Source organism: Squalius cephalus (assembly GCF_949319135.1).
Source record: "Squalius cephalus genome assembly, chromosome: 22".
Taxonomy (NCBI): Eukaryota; Metazoa; Chordata; class Actinopteri; order Cypriniformes; family Leuciscidae; genus Squalius; species Squalius cephalus.
Genome location: NC_137143.1, coordinates 30,624,461 through 30,648,002, shown reverse-complemented (window position 1 = coordinate 30,648,002; position 23,542 = coordinate 30,624,461). Strand labels below are relative to the sequence as shown.

Sequence of the window (23,542 nt, the reverse complement as noted above, 5' to 3'; positions counted from 1 at the left end):
TGTATAAGTCAATGTTGTCTAATATAGACGTCAGTATATGTTCCCGTCAGGAACTCTTGAGTCTTCATAGAAGATCGAATCATCAGAGCACTTTGCAGTGCAAATATCTCTTCCAAACTGGAACTCATGAAACAGTTTTTCTCCAGAAGAGAAGCTGAAACGACACAGTCCACTGAGTCTAGTGTAGACGTTCAGTCTGAGCTGCTGGTCGCTGTAAGATCTCCCAAGGCCTCCAGGTGGCGCTCTTGTTGACCTTCATCTCTTTGCTGAAGGTGTTCTGGTCTGAGCGGCTCAGCCGAGGCTCCACACTTTCCCTCCTGTTCTGATCACATGATGTCTGCAGCTTCTGGAAGAGCTTCAGTCTTCTCTGGCTCTGTGTCTTCATCTCATCTCCGGATCTCACGGACACACCTGGAGAAGCCTTGATTGACAGCATGTGAACTGGAATTGTGAGTGTCATCTCCAGGATTTCTGCTTTCTCCAGCTGGGAATCAGGAACTCTGGAGCCAGAAGACACTTGAGCTGCTGATGAGACCATCTCTGCGCATCTTCTCCACTATTGGCTTTCTCAGCTGCAGATGGAGACAGAAAAGCATCAGGAACGTGTCTTGGAATAAGCAGTGATTGAGAAGAGTCGTGAAAGCTGCTGATGTAATGTTGCTGTGAGGAGGATCATGTGATGTACCTTGTTGTTGAGAGGGAGATGCTCCTTTGAGATGATTGTAGGTGTCATGTCTGGATCTCTGAGCTGTAGATCTCTGTGCAGAGCGAGTCTGATTCACACCGGCTGCAGATCCTCTATTTATACTCACAAATCTCCATATGAATGTGTGAGGCTTGAGCTTGTTGGAGTTTCTCACAGTTTGGAGCCAATGGAAGAGCTCAGACAGACAATGAGGGATGTGGGCCGCCACATGCTCAAAGCTCAATGAACACGCAGCTGCTTTCTAACAGATCTTTATTCTGGCTGCTGTCACTGCTGGAGTCTCAGAGACACACAGATTCACACACTTCTGTTTTCATCACATTAAATCACTCACACAATAGAAGTGTGTCTGTTCTCACAGGAGTAACTCGGTTCCCAAAGGCTGAATCATCTGTGCCGTGTGTCGCACTGGACCATTAATAAACTTTATAATAGCTGGACTGTTGTGATAAAAAAAATATATATACAGTATATATATAATAAAATAATAAAAATAAATCCTTTAAAATGTGAAAAATGTAACTTATATATATCAGTATATTTTTCTCTAAATTGACCCGGATTAAAAATTTGGATAAACATAAAAAAAGCTTTTGCACAGAAGTGATTTTGAAGTGAACATGACGTGGGAAACGCTTGCAGATCAAAACTACTTCGAGTTTAAATCCCTGGGGTTTTATTAGTATTTGTCCGTCTCATTATCATGTGAATAGACACACTTCTATTGTTGTGTTTGTGTCTCAGTGTGAGAAACTCTGGAGAACAGAGTCACAGTTCTAGTGTAAATAAATAATGTGCAACTTTTATGCATTAGTACAGAGCACCTTAAGTGACACGGTGATGGAATAATCTATATCAATCTATATAATCAATCCTTCCTCCAAAAAATGTTTTTGTCTTAATCTGATTCACAATGTTAAGCCTATTATAAGTGTTTATATTTTAGACGTGTCATAATGGTTTCTGGAGAACAGAGTCACAGTTCTAGTGTCATCAGCATCCAAACACAACCTCAATATCTGACACACACAAGAGAGTCGACACACTTATGAATATTTACACACATGCACAAGCTTTATCCTGCAGTTTCACATGGGAATAGACTTTCTTAAAGCATGTTAGACTTTCAAGAGTCCACAAGTGTTCGTTTAGCACTGACAAGATCAAAAATCATCTGTATCAATTTTTAACTCTTGTATTTTCAAATCTAGTGTTAATGATGCACTATATAGAAATTAAGTCTAAACCTAAATAAAATTAGTAGTTTAACTTATTTTTTCCTTTGCATTTTGATTGAAATTCTATAATATACACTTACAGACAATAAAGCTTAAACCTGTGCTGAAATGTATAATTCTTTGCATTTTTTTATTGATTTAAAACAGATTTTTAGAGCATATTGACTGTGTCCTCTGCATTATTTACAAGCTGAAACAACAGAACTCTTGAGTTGAACATCTTGTGGGAACCTGAAATGTCCTGCATCCCCACATTCATAAAGATGAATATAAGTGACCTTACTGGCAGATGGCAGTGAGGAGAACATCCCACCGAGTCACTCATCAACACAGCATTGTTCAAAATTCGGAGGCTTCTGATTGGCTGAGAGGAGTGAGGTGTGAGTATAAATGCAAGATCATTTCACAGCGAAGATACTTCGGTCCAAACTGAGCTTGAACTTCAACATGGCGACTTACATGGACGTGTCTTTCCAGAGCAGCTTCAAGACTCAACATGTTCAACACGCAAGGTGAGAACTTCAGACACTCATGGATGCATAAAGCATTATCTTCTAAGTTTTAATCTTTTAAATGCACATGAACTAAAGTGATTGTGTTGTTGTTTTCAGATGCGTTCTTACATGTTTGGAAAGAAAGTGTGGCAACAGTTTGGAGAAGCTGAAATCTGCTCTTGGAGAGTATCTTCAGAACGGCATCCACACCTCAGATCTTCTGGAGAGGGCCGTGTCCTTCATCACCCTCAAACGAGTTTTACTTTCCCATGACGGCTACTCCAAATATTCCCGTGACATCCTGCGTCTTTTCCCGGATCACTCAGAGGATGTAGCAGCGTTGTGCTCGGAAGAATGAACATCACCTGGAAAACTCTTCACACAAACCACTCTTAGAAGAAAGACTGAACATAAAGAAGACTTAAAAATTGTTTCAAAAATCTCTCACCATAATGCCTATAACTTTGTATATAACTGCATGTCTTAATGATTTTTACATTTGGATTTATATTTCTTGCTCAAAAGAATATTTGTATATTTTTGTTTTTACAAATGCTCTGTTTTATGCATTATATGCATTATTTCTGGCAGTTACACTGCAATATACTTTAATCTTTGTGTTTGTAAATGAATGCTGTTTTCGTTTAAACTGCACAAAGAGTTTTTAACCCAAAGCTCCTTTAATGGAGCAAATGTTATATAAGTATTGTGATTCAACAATGATCTCAAGCCATACAAATGGACAACTGCGTCCAAAAAATAGAAAATAAAAGAAGTTATCTTTTTTTACCATTCACATTTCAGTCTCTTATTTCATGTGTATTATGAAGATTTCCTGCTCCATAACAGGTCAGGCTCTTACATATAAAATATGCCACATGTTTCTGCTCTCAGTTAGAACAGAGAAATGCATTTGATCATTTTGCTCATGCATTAAATGCATTGAATATCCTTAATGCATTTTAAGTCAGTGATTCCTCGATCTGGAGTTCATGTATCCCAGGATTACTCAAACCAGTTCTAAAAGGTACTTGGATTTTTTTTAATGTTATAAAACTGAAATTACGACTTAAAATATTAGGGCTGCCAATAGATTCAAGTGCCCTATAAAACTATTAATACATGATTAATGTCCAGATTTTTTCAATTCTTTTTTAAGAAAATAAAAATAAATAATGTGCAACTTTTATGCATTAGTACTTAAGTGACATGATGATGGAAAAATAGACTATATTTGAATGCTTTTTCATTCCCCAAGAAACTTTACGTTTGGTTCCCCCGAGAAAATTTGTGTTTGCTTGCATAACTTTTGTGTTCTTTGAGAGCGAATGCAACATTTCTCAGTGGAACGCTAAATATTTGCGAGTAATACAAAAGCACTGACATAATTTTTTCATCCCATCTAATTTTTTTTTTCTTCACCATGTCCCGTTAGGCTCGCCGTACATTTGTGTGCATGGCATGTCTAACTACAGAGCCCCTAAATTATATTTCATCATCAATCCTTCATCCAAAAAGTGTTTTGTCTTTCCCTGATTCACTACGGTAAGCCTAGCCTACTATAAGTGTTTATATTTTAGACATGTCGGGATGGTTTTGGCGGGAAATTGCGTACATATGTCACTCGCCCGTGCTTGTCTCGAGGAATCACTGACTTAAAATGCACTTAAGATAGTTAATGCATGAGTATGATCAAATGCATTTCACTGTTTTAACTGGGAGTGGAAACATGTAAGCCTAGCATATTTTATATGTAGGAGCCTGACCTGTTATGGAACAGGAACTCTTCACAAATGCTCTGGTTGCTTTGCCGCGTGTCTGGTGTGACAGGTCAGGGGTTAGTTGTCAAAACGAGCGAGAACAACACGTGGACATGGAGCCGATAAATCTCCAACCTCCGGAGAATCACCGGTTTTAAACAAACGCCGATCAGAGGAGAGTCTGCAGGCTTATTGGCTTTTCAGAGATGGAGAACTGAGGGATTGGAAAAGTTGTAAATGTGACGCGGAGATGATGGTGTTTTATTGCTCAACATTTGAGTAAGGTGTTTTATTGAACAGATAAATTTAAGATGGCTGATTTATGTTTCTGAGAGCCTTTAAAACCCTGAGTTTGCAGAGTTTTCATGATAGAGAAATTGAGTCTGAGAATGAAATGCTTGTGAGTGTTGAAGGAATGACTGTGATTGTTGAATGAGTTTGTCTATTGAGAGAGAATTTTGGAATGGGATTTTGTGGGTTAAATTGTTTTAGAAAACATCGGGACTATTTGTGAATTTGTATTTTTGGCTTATTTTCATTCAAGACAAAGAGGGAGAAGAGTCCTCCTTTTAACATAGGCTACAATGATATTAATAATCACAGAAGATGTCAGGTGTTCAATTGATTGTTTTATTTCGCAGCAGAAATACATTCACTGAACTGCTTTAGTGTTTTAAAACTTCAGTTGTCTTCACAGAAAGACAAATGATCACGTGATCAATTAAAATGACAAATGCCAAATATGACAAAGTTGGCTATAAACCTTCACAGAAGGAACAGTGACCGCTGTATACAGTACAGGAGACGATTTAGAGAACGTTGAGAACCAAAAAACACTTACAAACCCTTAAAACAGGATGAATTTGAATATGATCTATGATAGACCAAAGAGGAAAAGATTAAATATGAATCATAAAGTCTCTGTAAAATGGTAATCTCAGAGGAAGACAAATGTGAGCCACTATATATAAACAGCACAGAATTTATAACGCATCACATTAATATCAAGAAATTATAACATTTCATATATCATTTTCTGTGTAAATTGATCAGCTTTTAGGACAAAGCTTGAGTATGTTAAATCAAACTGATTATAAACCGTCTTTACAATAATAAAGAAATGGGTTTCTTCACATCTCTTGAAGATTATGAAATGTAAGTCAATGTTGTCTAATATAGACGTCAGTATATATTCCCATCAGAGAAAGAGATAAAATATAAATCCTAAAGTCTCTCTATGAATATCATCTAAGAGGAAATCAAATTTGAGCCACAAACAGCACATAATTAATAATGAAGCAAGATTCTTGTCATCACATTCATTTCAAGAAATTATAACATTTCATATAACGTGCTGTGTCAATCGACTCTTCATCAGCTTGTAGAACAAAGCTTGAGATGCTATCAGATTATGAATGGCCTTTAAAATAATAAAGGAAGTGTTTCCTTCACATCTTATCAAGATGCATTTAATGTAAAAGTCAATGTTGTCTAATATAGACGTGAGTATATGTTCCCGTCAGGAACTCTTGAGTCTTCATAGAAGATCGAATCATCAGAGCACTTTGCAGTGCAAATATCTCTTCCAAACTGGAACTCATGAAACAGTTTTTCTCCAGAAGAGAAGCTGAAACGACACAGTCCACTGAGTCTAGTGTAGACGTTCAGTATGAGCTGCTGGTCGCTGTAAGATCTCCCAAGGCCTCCAGGTGGCGCTCTTGTTGACCTTCATCTCTTTGCTGAAGGTGTTCTGGTCTGAGCGGCTCAGCCGAGGCTCCACACTTTCCCTCCTGTTCTGATCACATGATGTCTGCAGCTTCTGGAAGAGCTTCAGTCTTCTCTGGCTCTGTGTCTTCATCTCATCTCTGGATCTCACGGACACACCTGGAGAAGCCTTGATTGACAGCATGTGAACTGGAATTGTGAGCGCCATCTCCAGGATTTCTGCTTTCTCCAGCTGGGAATCAGGAACTCTGGAGCCAGAAGACACTTGAGCTGCTGATGAGACCATCTCTGCGCATCTTCTCCACTATTGGCTTTCTCAGCTGCAGATGGAGACAGAAAAGCATCAGGAACGTGTCTTGGAATAAGCAGTGATTGAGAAGAGTCGTGAAAGCTGCTGATGTAATGTTGCTGTGAGGAGGATCATGTGATGTACCTTGTTGTTGAGAGGGAGATGCTCCTTTGAGATGATTGTAGGTGTCATGTCTGGATCTCTGAGCTGTAGATCTCTGTGCAGAGCGAGTCTGATTCACACCGGCTGCAGATCCTCTATTTATACTCACAAATCTCCATATGAATGTGTGAGGCTTGAGCTTGTTGGAGTTTCTCACAGTTTGGAGCCAATGGAAGAGCTCAGACAGACAATGAGGGATGTGGGCCGCCACATGCTCAATGATCCTCTGTCTCTGTGTCTCAGGGGAGAATCTGGGAAAGTGCTGACCTGTAGAGATCTGATGTTCACATCAATGTCACTGAAGAAACACACGCTCATCATTAGAAACGCGTGGCGTCAGTGACTCTCATTCCTGAGATCATTCCTGCACATGGAGTCTGAATTACTGTGTAAAGCAGTGTTTAATTCACATTCCTAAGTTTAATATCAAACTGGAATATATAAAAAAGAAATCCGTATATAAAACTGTATAACCAATCAGATCAATTCAAATCATACTTTATATATGGAGTGCATTTAAAAACAACAGAAGATGAACCGAACTGCTGTACAATTTAAGAATAAAGTTTAAACTTGAGAAAAACAGAAAGAGAGGAACAAGAATTATACATTAATAAGAAAAATACTGAATAATGAAATACAATATTACGTCAATACAAACTAAACTGTTCAAATGCTTTCTAGTTTCAAATTGTTGAAGCTTTGTTAGACACATATGGATTATGTGCATAAAGTTCAACATTTCAAGTCTTTCCACAGGAGTAAGAGCAGATATTTCATGTCCTAATTTATGATCTTCAGCATTATGACAGCAGTGACGTCACAGCCTGATGATGAAGCAGATGTGTGTGTGTGTGTGTGTGTGTGTGTGTGTGTGTGTGTGTGTGTGTGTGTGTGCTGGTCAGTGTGAGTAGATCTCATGTGAGGTTCCCACACTGACTCTCTGTCTTCACATCAATGGAGCACAAAAGCATCCAGAGTCCTGAATGAAGCATTAGTGCCGCTGAAGACTCTGTTCTTCCTGACGTCACCAACCATCTGGAGGGACACCAGTCAGTCACTTATCACACACTTCTGATCACAATTATTCTCTTGCAAACATGCAATTTTCCTGCATATTTAAATGTATTATGGAATATGCAAAATATTAAATTTTTAAATATTCTTTTAAATACACTTTTAATTTCCTTTTTTTGTTGTTGCATCAAATAAGATTTCAGTTGCGTTTGTGAGAGATGTTTGCATTAGATGACAAAAGTTTCTTAAGTACCTGATGCAAAAGCTTGGTCATTGTAAAAGTTCATGATGCATAAAGGAAAATAAATAGTGATGTTGCTGATTCTGGTCACACTGTTGATGACATCATGAATGACATCATGTAAATGCATCATGCATGTGTGTAAATATCCATAAGTGTGTCGACTCTCTTGTGTGTGTCAGATATTGAGGTTGTGTTTGGGTTTAGGATGCTGATGACACTAGAACTGTGACTCTGTTCTCCAGAGTTTCTCACACTGAGACACAAACACAACAATAGAAGTGTGTCTATTCACATGATAATGAGTGTTAATGCAGGACAGATTCCCTACAAGCTTTCTCACGCCTCTGCTGCGTGTTATAATAATACTATAATAAGCATACTTATTATATAAATCTGAAGACTAATTTCTTAAAATAAAGCAATTCATTCATTCATTTTATTTTGAAACTATATCAGTATATGAATTTGAAGTGATAGTCCAATCTATTCCTCTGACCCCTGGTCTCTTACTTGAGGTCTAATGTCTTTGAGTGAGTTCTGTCTCTCACGCTCTCTTCATTCACTCAATTTAATCTCAGAATATTCATTTTGGCAAGGTTTTCTCAAAGTTTAGACGAATGTTCTTCTAGTAACGTTTTGTACAAGTTATCTGGTCTTTAAGAATGTTCTCGAAACATTAGCACAAAAGCATTATTTATACATTGCATATACAACTGTTTTTCTGGGATTTTTAAAAAAAAAAAGTTACTTGTTCCATAATGTTTGCAAAATGATCAAATGGAATGTTCCTTTAACGTTTGCATAATCAAGAAAAAGCGTTTTTTAAACATGCACAAAAAAACAAAAAAAACAAAAAAACTGGATGCTTTTAACGTTCAAAGAACTTTTAAGAAATAATGTTTTCATAACTCTACGAGAACGTTAGCAAAGCGCTAGAATATTTGTGTTAGCTAGGTATAGTTAGATGGCTTTGTTATTCTTTGTATACTGTACAATCTTCCTCCAGTAACCGTAACATCAGTGCTAAACAATGCAATGAGGGATGTGGGCCGCCACATGCTCAAAGCTCAATGAACACGCAGCTGCTTTCTAACAGATCTTTATTCTGGCTGCTGTCACTGCTGGAGTCTCAGAGACACACAGATTCACACACTTCTGTTTTCATCACATTAAATCACTCGCACAATAGAAGTGTGTCTGTTCTCACAGGAGTAACTGGACTTGACAGGTTTCATGAGTTCAGAGACCATCAGAATGTAATACTGTGATTGTGTCAGGTTTATATTTTAGACAACCTTTTCAATGCAACCACAATTATTTATATCAGTATATATAATTACTGTAGTGTTATGGTTGCCATAGGTTTTATTCATATATTCATATATTCATATATATATATATATATATATATAGTTGGAATTTAAGAACTCTTGTGATTCAGTAATCATACAGTTGTCTCTGACTTTCATATTTTGAGTTGAACATCTTGTGGGAACCTGAAATGTCCTGCATCCCCACATTCATAAAGATGAATATAAGTGACCTTACTGGCAGATGGCAGTGAGGAGAACATCCCACCGAGTCACTCATCAACACAGCATTGTTCAAAATTCGGAGGCTTCTGATTGGCTGAGAGGAGTGAGGTGTGAGTATAAATGCAAGATCATTTCACAGCGAAGATACTTCGGTCCAAACTGAGCTTGAACTTCAACATGGCGACTTACATGGACGTGTCTTTCCAGAGCAGCTTCAAGACTCAACATGTTCAACACGCAAGGTGAGAACTTCAGACACTCATGGATGCATAAAGCATTATCTTCTAAGTTTTAATCTTTTAAATGCACATGAACTAAAGTGATTGTGTTGTTGTTTTCAGATGCGTTCTTACATGTTTGGAAAGAAAGTGTGGCAACAGTTTGGAGAAGCTGAAATCTGCTCTTGGAGAGTATCTTCAGAACGGCATCCACACCTCAGATCTTCTGGAGAGGGCCGTGTCCTTCATCACCCTCAAACGAGTTTTACTTTCCCATGAAGGCTACTCCAAATATTCCCGTGACATCCTGCGTCTTTTCCCGGATCACTCAGAGGATGTAGCAGCGTTGTGCTCGGAAGAATGAACATCACCTGAAAAACTCTTCACACAAACCACTCTTAGAAGAAAGACTGAACATAAAACCTAAAAAATCTTACTTGAAAATCTCAAACTATAGTGCCTTAATGCAACTTTTATATCTTTATTTTTTTATATTTCTTGCTCAAAAGAATATTTTTATATTTTTGTTTTTGCAAATGTTTATTTTATGCATTATATGCATTATTATTGGCAGTTACACTGCCATTTATTTTAATGTTTATCTTTGTAAATGAATGTACTTAATGCTGCTTTTCATTTAAACTGCATGAAGAGATTTTAAACCAAAACTCCTTTAACTGGAGTAAATGTTAAAAGTACTGTGATTGAAAAATTGTAACACAGTAAAATGATGATGATATCAAGCCATGCAAATGAACAATTCTGTCCAAAATAAAACGAGAGATTTACTACACTTTACGTTTCAGTCTCTTATTTGATTTAATCATTCTCTTTTTTTGTATTAAGAGAGTTTCTCGCTCCATGAAGTGTCAGATTCCTACAAAATAAAATCAAAATTAAAATAAAATCAAAATAGGCCATCGCCTACATGTTCATTTTGCTTGGCATCGTTAAAGGTGGAAACACATTTTCCTAAAACTGGACAAATGTAATGATCCGAATCATGATCAATTGTAGTTTGAAACTGAAACGGCAGAATACATGCAGAACAGAACAGAATTGTTAGTTGCATAAATATTGGGAGAGAAAATAACATATAGGCCTAAATTACATACAGACTTACAAGTAGCTAACTTAGTTCTGTTACTTAAAATAAACATTACCTTAAAAAAAAAAGAAAAAAAAAAAAGTATTTTTATTTCGCCTAGCTGCCAAAGAACATATTGGCCAATTACACACTTTAACACAATAACACACTTCAATACAGTATGTGTCTATGGAGTTCACAATAGTGGTCAAGATAATCAGATTCGACTCTCCTCTTCAAATACACACTTGCTGTCTTTGCACTTGACCACTTACATGACACATTTACTGTATTTGGCCCAAGTGTTCAAGTAGGCATGAAGACTACAAGTGTGTGTAGAACTTTTGATTACTTGATTGGACACACTTATAGTGTTGCAAAAATGCAAGTGTTTACAGAGCTTTATTTTGATTTTCAATACGTTGCATTTTAAAATAAACTTCTAAATGTCTGGTCAGTATTTCATATATAACAGAAGACACAATTTAAGATTGTGGTTACAATATAAAGCAGTTGCAGATGTTGTACAAAATATGTATAGCCTGCTCATCTTTGCACCAATAAAAAGACAGCTTAACAATTTGTTTTACTACCAAATTACACGTAATATCTAATTAATTTAACTTACAGTGGACTGGTTTCCTCACTATATCTCGCAATTTCGGGGCATGTGGTTTCCCGAGCCTAATGCATGATGGGATATTCTAACCTTAGCCTTGAATGCTGCTCTGATGTGGTATAGTGTGTGTTTAGTGTGCGTTCAAGGCACTGCGCTTTGGCATTTTTTAGACATGCGACAGTCTTGCGCATACTTCCTGTCGTGTGTATGCGCTCTCAAGTGGCCAAGACCACAGACAAGTGTGGGTGTTTGGAAATGCCCTCTTTTGTCATTCATTTTTGAAACAGAACGTATGACTATTCTGAATAATTTATGGCTGTCAATAGATTAAACAAGGTTTTCCGGTCACCATGATTTTGCCAAGTAAAACATGTTCCTGGATCAACATATTTTGTTGATCCTGGAATAACATTCCCGTCCCAAAATGTAGTCCTTACCCTATCCCTACCCCTAAACCCATAACCTTTAAAATCATAACTTTCCCTAAAATCAGAGGGAAATGATAGGTGAATAACACTGATGTTGAAGCACCTCACCCTGGTTCTAAGCCTAAACTTCACAGAAACTGTAAACTTGTCCCTCAGATCTGATTGGTTGATTGGAAAGTTGTGGTACTTGGTGAAATCACATTCACCAGGATTTCCACTCACTCCCTGTCTCCCTCTTATGGTGTTGTTGGGAATGTTCAACCCTATACTGGTTGATTGGTGTTGGTTGGGCGTGAGGACAGCTGATACTGAGAGCCTTTAGTGTTGAAGGGGTGACAGGCTGCGTCTGAAATCGCATAGGCATACTCTCTTAAATAGGTACTTATTTTGAATATCGTGACAGATAAAAAAATTAAGTTCTATAGGCATATAGTTTAAATGTAATCTGGATATATTACATTCGCCATGTTGCCCTTATCATGTGACCTACCAACATCCAGTTACGTCGCTTTACTGCAATTCATAAATCCTCTACCGTGGCCTAATGGGATAGTAGTGTCAAATATGCACACTTCATTTATGAGTACTGTGAATTCAGACATGCTTATTTAGTCACATACTGGTTTTCGCCCACTATATAGTAGGGAAGTATGTGATTTTTGGATGCAGCCTGTGATTACTGAATGTGTGTGTTTATCGAGAGAGTGAATGAGAATTGTTGTTTAAGAAAAACGTTGAAAACAAAGAATGGAACATTGTAAGGGTATTTAAGCAATAGCTGAGATCTTGATTCAAGATTGAGCTTATGAACCACACTAAATCTGCTTACCCCTTACTGAACTCATGAAATGTCTCAGAAGTTGTCAGATATTCTCTTGATGTTTTGCTTTAGAGATTGAGTTCAAATTTTACAGACGAACCATGCAAATAAAGATAAATAGATTTATTTAGAAAGACTCACAGTGGGTATATTCTAATGTCTTCGCAATACAAGTTTTGATGTTTAATGATAGATTTAAGAATCAGTAACTTTAAATAGAGTTTTTGCATGTTTTGTGAGTACAGTGATTTCAAAACCAATTGTTCTGCCAAATGATTTATTTTTCCGAAACGCTCGAAACACGACTCCTACAGTGTAAATGCAATGAAAATCAACCCAAACATGCATAAAAACTCCTTTTACAAACCAATTGCAAATGTTTTCTTGAAACTATCATCAAATACCATTAAACATGATGTGTCTGTATAATATGTGTTCTTTTATTAATTTGTAGGGCTTGTTTTGTGTTATGGATGAGCTTAGATGACCAGGCAAATAACTAGGCCTAATTCTCTTCATTTCTTATTATTCAAATGTGGCATTAAAAATGTCTGTATTCTAAAACTGATTGGAGGACAGGTACCATAAAGAAATACGGATTCAATGAGATCGGCCTTTAGTGAACCATTGAAATATCTAAATGTTTCAGAATCGTTTTTGTTTATGGAAATGACTTGGGCAGTTTGATACGTTCTTCGAACCGAATTTACAATTCATAAAGTCTTCGAATTTTTCTTAAATATAAAACTGTGTTTTTTGTGTGTTGATGAATGCACTGGTATCTAAAGCTTTAGAGTTGTGTAGTGGAATTCAGACGTCATTGTCTCCATTGTCTCGGACTCCAGGCCTCCAGATGTGTGTGTGTGTGTGTGTGTGTGTGTGTGTGTGTGTGTGTGTGTGTGTGTGTGTGTGTGTGTGTGTGTGCTGGTCAGTGTGAGTAGATCTCATGTGAGGTTCCCACACTGACTCTCTGTCTTCACATCAATGGAGCACAAAAGCATCCAGAGTCCTGAATGAAGCATTAGTGCCGCTGAAGACTCTGTTCTTCCTGACGTCACCAACCATCTGGAGGGACACCAGTCTTATCACTTATCACACACTTCTGATCACAATTATTCTCTTGCAAACATGCAGTTTTCCTGCATATTAAATTTATTATGCCATATGCAAAATAGCACTTTTAATTTCCTTTTTTAAGCATCAAATAAGATTTCAGTTGCGTTTGTGAGAGATGTTTGCATCTAGATGACAAAAGTTTCTTAAGTACCTGATGCAAAAGCTTGGTCATTGTAAAAGTTCATGATGCATAAAGGAAAATAAATAGTGATATTGCTGATTCTGGTCACACTGCTGATGATGACATCATGAATGACATCATGTAAATGCATCATGCATGTGTGTAAATATCCATAAGTGTGTCGACTCTCTTGTGTGTGTCAGATATTGAGGTTGTGTTTGGGTTTAGGATGCTGATGACACTAGAACTGTGACTCTGTTCTCCAGAGTTTCTCACACTGAGACACAAACACAACAATAGAAGTGTGTCTATTCACATGATAATGAGACGGACAAATACTAATAAAACCCCAGGGATTTAAACTCGAAGTAGTTTTGATCTGCAAGCGTTTCCCACGTCATTCACGTTCACTTCAAAATCACTTCTGTGCAAAATGTTTTTTTATGTTTATCAATTTTTAATCCGGGTCAATTTAGAGAAAAATATACTGATATATATTAGTTACATTTTTCACATTTTTAAAATATTTATTTTTTATTATTTTATTATATATATATATACCCTTTTTGGTAACACTTTATTTTACGGTGCCCTTGATACAGAGTAATTACTTAATTAGGTACTTAGTAATAGACGTTGTAATAACATGTAACAAAATGTACTTAACATGTAACTAAGTTATGGAACAGCCTGTACTTACAGATTGTAATTACACACATGTAATAGGCAGCTACTGTTACACATGTGTAACAAGCCGAGTTGGATAAGGTTTATAGATACACATGAAGTACACTTAAGTACATTCTTGATACACTTTATTTTACGTAGCTTATACCTGTGTAATGTTATGTAATTAGGAAACTACTGCATGCATTTAAGCTGTGAACTAGTGAGTTAAATCAAACTAAGGCAGAGATGGATAAGGTATGTATACACAAAGTACACTTAAGTACATTCTTGATACACTTTATTTTACGTAGCTTATACCTGTGTAATATTTTGTAATTGCAATGTAATTAGGAAGCTAATGCATGTATTTAAGCTGTGAACTAGTGGGTTAATTCAGATGGATAACATATGTAGATACACAGGAAGTGCACTTAAGTACAATCTTGATACACTTTATTTTATGTTACATACAAGTAATGCTACAGAACATACACATTTACCATGTGTAACTGCAGACCTTATAGCCTAACATATTTAAGTACTTGTTGTTACATTGTGTTATACTAAGTACTTTCTTACATAATTACAGTGTACCAAGTCCGTAACACGTATGTAACAGACTCGGCTTGTTACACATGTAGCTGCCTATTACATGTGCGTAATTACAATCTGTAAGTACAGGCTGTTCCATAACTTAGTTACATGTTAAGTATATTTTGTTACATGTTATTACAAAGTCTATTACTAAGTCATTAATTAATTAATTACTCTGTATCAAGGGCACCATAAAATAAAGTGTTGCCATTTTTTTTATCACAACAGTCCAGCTATTATAAAGTTTATTAATGGTCCAGTGCGACACACGGCACAGATGATTCAGCCTTTGGGAACCGAGTTACTCCTGTGAGAACAGACACACTTCTATTGTGCGAGTGATTTAATGTGATGAAAACAGAAGTGTGTGAATCTGTGTGTCTCTGAGACTCCAGCAGTGACAGCAGCCAGAATAAAGATCTGTTAGAAAGCAGCTGCGTGTTCATTGAGCTTTGAGCATGTGGCGGCCCACATCCCTCATTGTCTGTCTGAGCTCTTCCATTGGCTCCAAACTGTGAGAAACTCCAACAAGCTCAAGCCTCACACATTCATATGGAGATTTGTGAGTATAAATAGAGGATCTGCAGCCGGTGTGAATCAGACTCGCTCTGCACAGAGATCTACAGCTCAGAGATCCAGACATGACACCTACAATCATCTCAAAGGAGCATCTCCCTCTCAACAACAAGGTACATCACATGATCCTCCTCACAGCAACATTACATCAGCAGCTTTCACGACTCTTCTCAATCACTGCTTATTCCAAGACACGTTCCTGATGCTTTTCTGTCTCCATCTGCAGCTGAGAAAGCCAATAGTGGAGAAGATGCGCAGAGATGGTCTCATCAGCAGCTCAAGTGTCTTCTGGCTCCAGAGTTCCTGATTCCCAGCTGGAGAAAGCAGAAATCCTGGAGATGACGCTCACAGTTCCAGTTCACATGCTGTCAATCAAGGCTTCTCCAGGTGTGTCCGTGAGATCCAGAGATGAGATGAAGACACAGAGCCAGAGAAGACTGAAGTTCTTCCAGAAGCTGCAGACATCATGTGATCAGAACAGGAGGGAAAGTGTGGAGCCTCGGCTGAGCCGCTCAGACCAGAACACCTTCAGCAAAGAGATGAAGGTCAACAAGAGCGCCACCTGGAGGCCTTGGGAGATCTTACAGCGACCAGCAGCTCATACTGAACGTCTACACTAGACTCAGTGGACTGTGTCGTTTCAGCTTCTCTTTTGGAGAAAAACTGTTTCATGAGTTCCAGTTTGGAAGAGATATTTGCACTGCAAAGTGCTCTGATGATTCGATCTTCTATGAAGACTCAAGAGTTCCTGACGGGAACATATACTCACGTCTATATTAGACAACATTGACTTTTACATTAAATGCATCTTGATAAGATGTGAAGGAAACACTTCCTTTATTATTTTAAAGGCCATTCATAATCTGATAGCATCTCAAGCTTTGTTCTACAAGCTGATGAAGAGTCGATTGACAGCACGTTATATGAAATGTTATAATTTCTTGAAATGAATGTGATGACAAGAATCTTGCTTCATTATTAATTATGTGCTGTTTGTGGCTCAAATTTGATTTCCTCTTAGATGATATTCATAGAGAGACTTTAGGATTTATATTTTATCTCTTTCTCTGATGGGAATATATACTGACATCTATATTAGACAACATTGACTTACATTTCATAATCTTCAAGAAAAACTGTTTCATGAGTTCCAGTTTGGAAGAGATATTTGCACTGCAAAGTGCTCTGATGATTCGATCTTCTATGAAGACTCAAGAGTTCCTGATGGGAACATATACTCACGTCTATATTAGACAACATTGACTTTTACATTAATGATGATTCTATGATTCTATCTTCCATAAAGATTTCTCTTTTCTCGGTTTGAGAAAATGTTCTTTAACTAATTTTAGTTTGAAAAATAACTTGTATTGCAAAATACCATGATGCCACTAATAATTAGTATAAAAGTGCATTAATCTGTATTTTTCATATCCTTTGGGTATAATATTCACCTTTGAGGTGATGCATTGTGTGACTTGATCAAATATCTCTAATGCTGGATTTTAATACATTATCTTTGAGATATTTGACATTGTGTTTTTCCTGTTTTGGGGAAATTCTTTAATGTATTGTTAAATATACATATTTGTCTTCAGTGAAGATGTTCTATGAATGGACCTGTGATTTATTTATGAAATCTCTGTTTGTTTTGATTAATATTTTTAATCTTAAATGCTTTTATAAAAGCACATTTTACTGTTTATTTAACCTCACAAATCTTTTTAATTCTTTGAAAGATTGTGATTGTTAAAGTTCTGTCATGTTTGATATTGTACTTTTGAGATTTTACAGTCACCGTGTGACTATTCTGATCTCTGAATGATCATTCTTCTCAAACTGAGAAATGTTTGTTTAATCATAAACGTTGAATATGTTGATGTGTCTTTTGAAAAGACTGTTTTATGATGTATAAACTTTGCTCTATTAAGGGCATAAATGTATCTTGGAGATTCTCCGAGCTCATGTTGTGATATATTATCACTCAGTGTCTGAATGATGTCATTTCCTCAATGACAAAACTAATATTCATGACAATAAAATCAGCTGATCTTATTTCTGTCTCTGCATTTAGTTTTTTTTAAAGTATATATCCAGACAATACAGACATAAAAATAACTTAAAATATGAAACAAACAAAAATTATTTATTATTATAAAAAGTAAATTCTTATAACACCTTAAGTCTTGTTTTTAATTCTTACAATAATTACAGGAATACTTGATTTGGAGTATTAATACTCAGTAATATATTTTTTTCATGTGTATAATACATCTATGTCTATTTCTATGAAATATTTATTATCATAAATATTATTTCATTTACTTTTCAATATTTGGACCTCATAAATTGAGTGATTTAACATCTGGTGTGATGTTTAATATGAAAACTAATGTGATTTGGTTAGTTTGGATTTGTCTTCTTTTTATATGTAACCCATAATCATGATATTTTCATTATAACTGTCTGATAGTGAAAATGACCTCAGAGCTTCACTAATATATTTGGAATATTGTTTTGAATCAATATTTCCTGTCCATGTATTTATAGATCTGAACACTATGTTCATTCTGTGATGGGGTTTATTTTGCCCATAAATGAAATAAATATATGTTCATACATCTGATTTAAAAATATATCTCATGAAGATTATTCCATTGTTCTCATTAAATTTACTGGTAGGCCTAAAGTTAAAGCACCAGTGAGAGACGTGTGTATTGTAGTGTAATGAAATGAATGAACAAAGTGTTATTGATTTTAATGCTTGATTAAAAAAAAAAAAAAAAAAAGGTCTTCTAATTCATTAAAAAAAATCATGTTTTTTTTCAACAAGTATTGAGCAGCAGAGGCGTGAGAAAGCTTTAGGGAATCTGTCCTGCATTAACACTCATTATCATGTGAATAGACACACTTCTATTGTTGTGTTTGTGTCTCAGTGTGAGAAACTCTGGAGAACGGAGTCACAGTTCTAGTGTCATCAGCATCCTAAACCCAAACACAACCTCAATATCTGACACACACAAGAGAGTCGACACACTTATGGATATTTACACACATGCATGATGCATTTACATGATGTCATTCATGATGTCAGTGTGACCAGAATCAGCAATATCACTATTTATTTTCCTTTATGCATCATGAACTTTTACAATGACCAAGCTTTTGCATCAGGTACTTTTGTCATCTAATGCAAACATCTCTCACAAACGCAACTGAAATCTTATTTGATGCAACAACAAAAAAAGGAAATTAAAAGTGTATTTAAAAGAATATTTAAAAATTTAATATTTTGCATATTCCATAATACATTTAAATATGCAGGAAAATTGCATGTTTGCAAGAGAATAATTGTGATCAGAAGTGTGTGATAAGTGACTGACTGGTGTTCCTCCAGATGGTTGGTGACGTCAGGAAGAACAGAGTCTTCAGCGGCACTAATGCTTCATTCAGGACTCTGGATGCCTTTGTGCTCCATTGATGTGAAGACAGAGAGTCAGTGTGGGAACCTCACATGAGATCTACTCACACTGACCAGCACACACACACACACACACACACACACACACACACACACACACACACACACACACACACATCTGCTTCATCATCAGGCTGTGACGTCACTGCTGTCATAATGCTGAAGATCATAAATTAGGACATGAAATATCTGCTCTTACTCCTGTGGAAAGACTTGAAATGTTGAACTTTATGCACATAAATCCATATGTGTCTAACAAAGCTTCAAGAATTTGAAACTAGAAAGCATTTGAACAGTTTAGTTTGTATTGACGTAATATTGTATTTCATTATTCAGTATTTTTCTTATTAATGTATAATTCTTGTTCCTCTCTTTCTGTTTTTCTCAAGTTTAAACTTTATTCTTAAATTGTACAGCAGTTCGGTTCATCTTCTGTTGTTTTTAAATGCACTCCATATATAAAGTATGATTTGAATTGATCTAATTGGTTTTACAGTTTTATATACAGGATATATTTTATTAATATTCCAGTTTGATATTAAACTTAGGAATGTGAATTAAACACTGCTTTACACAGTAATTCAGACTCCATGTGCAGGAATGATCTCAGGAATGAGAGTCACTGACGCCACGCGTTTCTAATGATGAGCGTGTGTTTCTTCAGTGACATTGATGTGAACATCAGATCTCTACAGGTCAGCACTTTCCCAGATTCTCCCCTGAGACACAGAGACAGAGGATCATTGAGCATGTGGCGGCCCACATCCCTCATTGTCTGTCTGAGCTCTTCCATTGGCTCCAAACTGTGAGAAACTCCAACAAGCTCAAGCCTCACACATTCATATGGAGATTTGTGAGTATAAATAGAGGATCTGCAGCCGGTGTGAATCAGACTCGCTCTGCACAGAGATCTACAGCTCAGAGATCCAGACATGACACCTACAATCATCTCAAAGGAGCATCTCCCTCTCAACAACAAGGTACATCACATGATCCTCCTCACAGCAACATTACATCAGCAGCTTTCACGACTCTTCTCAATCACTGCTTATTCCAAGACACGTTCCTGATGCTTTTCTGTCTCCATCTGCAGCTGAGAAAGCCAATAGTGGAGAAGATGCGCAGAGATGGTCTCATCAGCAGCTCAAGTGTCTTCTGGCTCCAGAGTTCCTGATTCCCAGCTGGAGAAAGCAGAAATCCTGGAGATGACGCTCACAATTCCAGTTCACATGCTGTCAATCAAGGCTTCTCCAGGTGTGTCCGTGAGATCCAGAGATGAGATGAAGACACAGAGCCAGAGAAGACTGAAGCTCTTCCAGAAGCTGCAGACATCATGTGATCAGAACAGGAGGAAAGTGTGGAGCCTCGGCTGAGCCGCTCAGACCAGAACACCTTCAGCAAAGAGATGAAGGTCAACAAGAGCGCCACCTGGAGGCCTTGGGAGATCTTACAGCGACCAGCAGCTCAGACTGAACGTCTACACTAGACTCAGTGGACTGTGTCGTTTCAGCTTCTCTTCTGGAGAAAAACTGTTTCATGAGTTCCAGTTTGGAAGAGATTTTTGCACTGCAAAGTGCTCTGATGATTCGATCTTCTATGAAGACTCAAGAGTTCCTGATAGGAACATATACTCACGTCTATATTAGACAACATTGACTTTTACATTAAATAATGATGATTCTATCTTCCATAAAGACTTCTCTTTTCTCTTTCTGAGAAAATGTCCTTTAACTAATTTTAGTTTGATAAAATAACTTGTATTGCAAAATACCATGATGCCACTAATAATTAGTATAAAAGTGCATTAAACTGTGTTTTCCATATCCTTTGGGTATAATTTTCACCTTTGAGGTGATGCATTGTGTGACTATAAAGTCAATTTTGGTTTCATGTTGAAACAGTATTAATTTTTGCAACTGGCAAAAAGTATTTCCTGATGATTTTTGATGTTGTTTAGAAAACTTATACCTGTATCAGTATGTTGCTGTCCTCAATGAGGAGTTTTAATAAATGAAATTTCATTTTTGTAATTCTGAAAAGAATGTGAAATCCCTCCATGAGGGTTAATGAATATTGTTTTATATAGATCTTCATCTATACGTGTACACTCTATATACTGCTGTATATGTTAACTGTATTTACATTATTGTAAATCTGATATAATGTGTTATGTTCACAATATTACTGACGTTTGTGTTGTCCTCCAGAGAGCATCTCTCTGCTCAGAGCTTGTTTGAAACAAATGCTTTCAATAGTGAAAGTCGTGTGTATGAGAAATATTTTCCATACGTAAAGAAAAATAAACTGAGCTCAACTCAACTATGTGGTTTCCTTTATTTTCTAAGATGTCTCGTGTTAGTGTTTAAACACTGAAGTCAAACTAAATGCCTGAATGATTGCATTAGATAGCAAATGTAAGTATCTGTATCTAACACTTACTTTTACGAATGCTTGATAAATACTGAAAGAAGAAGCAGCCCTTATTTAAAAGCTTTACTTAAAGTGCATATTAATGTGATGTGCGGTAGACAAACATCTATTGTTGTTTGATTTAATTGAGAGAATAAAAACAAACCCTCAGAGAGACAATAGATCTCAACTAAGAGACCAAGGGGTCAGAGGTCAAGGGAGTGACCTCATATGAAACTTTTATCATGCCATCATGCTGCATTCCTCCAACTTTTACCCACATGCACAGAATACTGACATTATTAAAAAGTCTGGGAAAAGAGCTTTGTTATTTAATATTTAATTCTGATTAAAAAACGAAAATACTAGAGAAACATATATGAGCCTTTAGGAAAGATGTACATGGTTGGTTTGCAGTCTTCTATACTAATTTATTATTTGATTAACTTTTTGTAAAAGCAAGTTAGTGCCATTTATGCCCAATAATGTAAAGCCAACCAAAAAAAAGGTTTAATTCAAATATGAAAGATATTTTAGTCTATAAATACATACACTTTTCCCTTTTTAACTTTTTTCAAAAATGTTTTAGCTTGATGTTCGACTAACATTTTTAAATGTCACTTCTTGTTTCAGAATGTTCAGAGAGGATTCAAAAGTAACAAAGTTGCTGGAATGAAATGTTCCCTATATGTTCACATAACTAAAAATAAATAAATAAATAAATGAAATGGACGTTTTTAACATTCAGAGAACATCCAGGAATAATGTTTTACCTTGTTCAGAATGTGAGTAAAACGTTCGGTTCCACTTTATTTCGATAGTCCACTTTAGATATTCTACTAAATATAAGTAACTTTGCAAATGTCAACTAACTCTCATTAGAGTATTAGTAGACTGTCAGGTTATGGTTAGGTGTTAGGGTTCAGGTTAGTAAAATAAGTTGACTTGTAGTTGCCAAGTTACTTATAGTCAGATGAATATCTGTTGGGGGACCATCAAAATAAAGTGTTAGAAGATATTAAGCAGACAGTCTACTAATACTCTAATGACAGTGAGTTTGCATGTAGTTGCAACGTTACTTAATTAGTTAGTAGAATGTCTAAAGTGGACTATCGAAATAAAGTGTTACCAAACGTTCTTAGAACATATTTTTGTTAGCTGGGAGTTTGTTAATTATATCAGTGGTAAATCCTGTAAACACAGCATTTAACTTCCCTTTAAGTGTTTAAGTTGCATTAATGTCACCTGAAGATCCACAACAGTGATTCAGTGCACATATATACGTCACATACATACGTCAACCTGTGGTCAATGGGGGTTTATCCTGTCATTAGATGACAAGCATTCAACAGTCTCCCGAGGGAATTTTTATTATAGGATCAAGCGGTCATTAGCATCTGAATAGGCACATGTCTATTGTTCAGTGTGGGAAAGCTCTGGTACCCAGAATCACAGCTCATGTCATTAGCATCCCAAAAACCCTCAATAAATCTCAATATTTTGGGACTCTGAAAGGAGAAATAACAGACTTGTTTTCGACCATCTCAAATGTTTAAAAACCCAGTATAGTCATGAAAAATTAGGTTAAATAAAAATCAAAATTGACCAGTTAGTCTGCAGCTTTAAACACACATAAAGTCCCCATTTGCATGAATAGAACAACAGAAATGTACATTTAAAATGTCAGTCAGTTTAAAAATCATTTAATTTTCTGTGACAGCAAGTCATCTTTTTGTCCATATATATCAATATATATATATGAAAATGCGTTTGCAATTATTATTACTCTGAAACCTGCAGGAATGTTTTAAAAGGCCTTTGGATATTCAGGTTTGGGAGGGAATGTGACATAAATGGCATTGAGTGATTTGATTCTGGAGTGTAAAAGTCTTATGTTTATATATATATATAAACATATAAACATATAAACATTTGATTCTGGAGTGTAAAAGTCTTATATATATATATATACAAATAAGACTTTTACACTCCAGAATCAAATCACTCAATGCCATTTATGTCACATTCCCTCCCAAACCTGAGTATCCAAAAGGCTTTTAAAACATTCCTGTGGGTCTCAGAGTAATAATAATTGCAAAGGCATTTTCATTAGTTAATGATGCTGAGTTAATGATGTCCTCTATATGACCCACAGCACATCACTTTCCAACATGGCAACAGGCAAACACAAATGCAGTGAAAGCATGTTTTTAACTCTTCATCTGATTAAAAAC

General features: G+C 36.2%; 2 protein-coding genes and 4 pseudogenes across 6 annotated transcripts; 4 read left to right on the top strand and 2 right to left on the bottom strand.

The window, feature by feature from the left end:
• Positions 1-115: 115 nt before the first annotated feature.
• On the bottom strand, positions 116-916 carry LOC307150713 (annotated as a pseudogene). Its single transcript has 2 exons — positions 686-916; positions 116-572 (listed from the first exon to the last, which is right to left on the bottom strand). The product of its transcript is annotated as an uncharacterized misc_RNA (transcript).
• A 685-nt stretch (positions 917-1,601) lies between these two features.
• Positions 1,602-3,229, top strand: LOC307150804 (uncharacterized protein). The gene is made up of 2 exons (XM_079858335.1): positions 1,602-2,456; positions 2,556-3,229. Exons 1-2 carry the CDS (start codon positions 2,335-2,337, stop codon positions 2,794-2,796), a joined length of 363 nt encoding a protein of 120 aa, XP_079714461.1. The 5' UTR covers positions 1,602-2,334; the 3' UTR covers positions 2,797-3,229.
• Positions 3,230-5,849: 2,620 nt separating this feature from the next.
• LOC307150593 lies at positions 5,850-6,694 on the bottom strand (annotated as a pseudogene). Its single transcript has 2 exons — positions 6,357-6,694; positions 5,850-6,243 (listed from the first exon to the last, which is right to left on the bottom strand). The product of its transcript is annotated as an uncharacterized misc_RNA (transcript).
• Positions 6,695-9,129: 2,435 nt separating this feature from the next.
• Positions 9,130-9,776, top strand: LOC307150129 (uncharacterized protein). The gene is made up of 2 exons (XM_079856975.1): positions 9,130-9,412; positions 9,512-9,776. Exons 1-2 carry the CDS (start codon positions 9,291-9,293, stop codon positions 9,750-9,752), a joined length of 363 nt encoding a protein of 120 aa, XP_079713101.1. The 5' UTR covers positions 9,130-9,290; the 3' UTR covers positions 9,753-9,776.
• Positions 9,777-15,300: 5,524 nt separating this feature from the next.
• Positions 15,301-16,194, top strand: LOC307150126 (annotated as a pseudogene). Its single transcript has 2 exons — positions 15,301-15,531; positions 15,645-16,194. The product of its transcript is annotated as an uncharacterized misc_RNA (transcript).
• A 3,347-nt stretch (positions 16,195-19,541) lies between these two features.
• LOC307150592 lies at positions 19,542-20,385 on the top strand (annotated as a pseudogene). Its single transcript has 2 exons — positions 19,542-19,879; positions 19,993-20,385. The product of its transcript is annotated as an uncharacterized misc_RNA (transcript).
• Positions 20,386-23,542: the final 3,157 nt, after the last annotated feature.

Bases quoted from the DNA above. Each gene is read 5' to 3' on its own strand.
- LOC307150804 (XM_079858335.1), top strand. From the start codon at position 2,335: ATGCAAGATCATTTCACAGCGAAGATACTTCGGTCCAAACTGAGCTTG. The intron at 2,457-2,555 runs GTGAGAACTTCA...TGTTGTTTTCAG, and splicing joins CAACATGTTCAACACGCAAG to ATGCGTTCTTACATGTTTGG.
- LOC307150129 (XM_079856975.1), top strand. From the start codon at position 9,291: ATGCAAGATCATTTCACAGCGAAGATACTTCGGTCCAAACTGAGCTTG. The intron at 9,413-9,511 runs GTGAGAACTTCA...TGTTGTTTTCAG, and splicing joins CAACATGTTCAACACGCAAG to ATGCGTTCTTACATGTTTGG.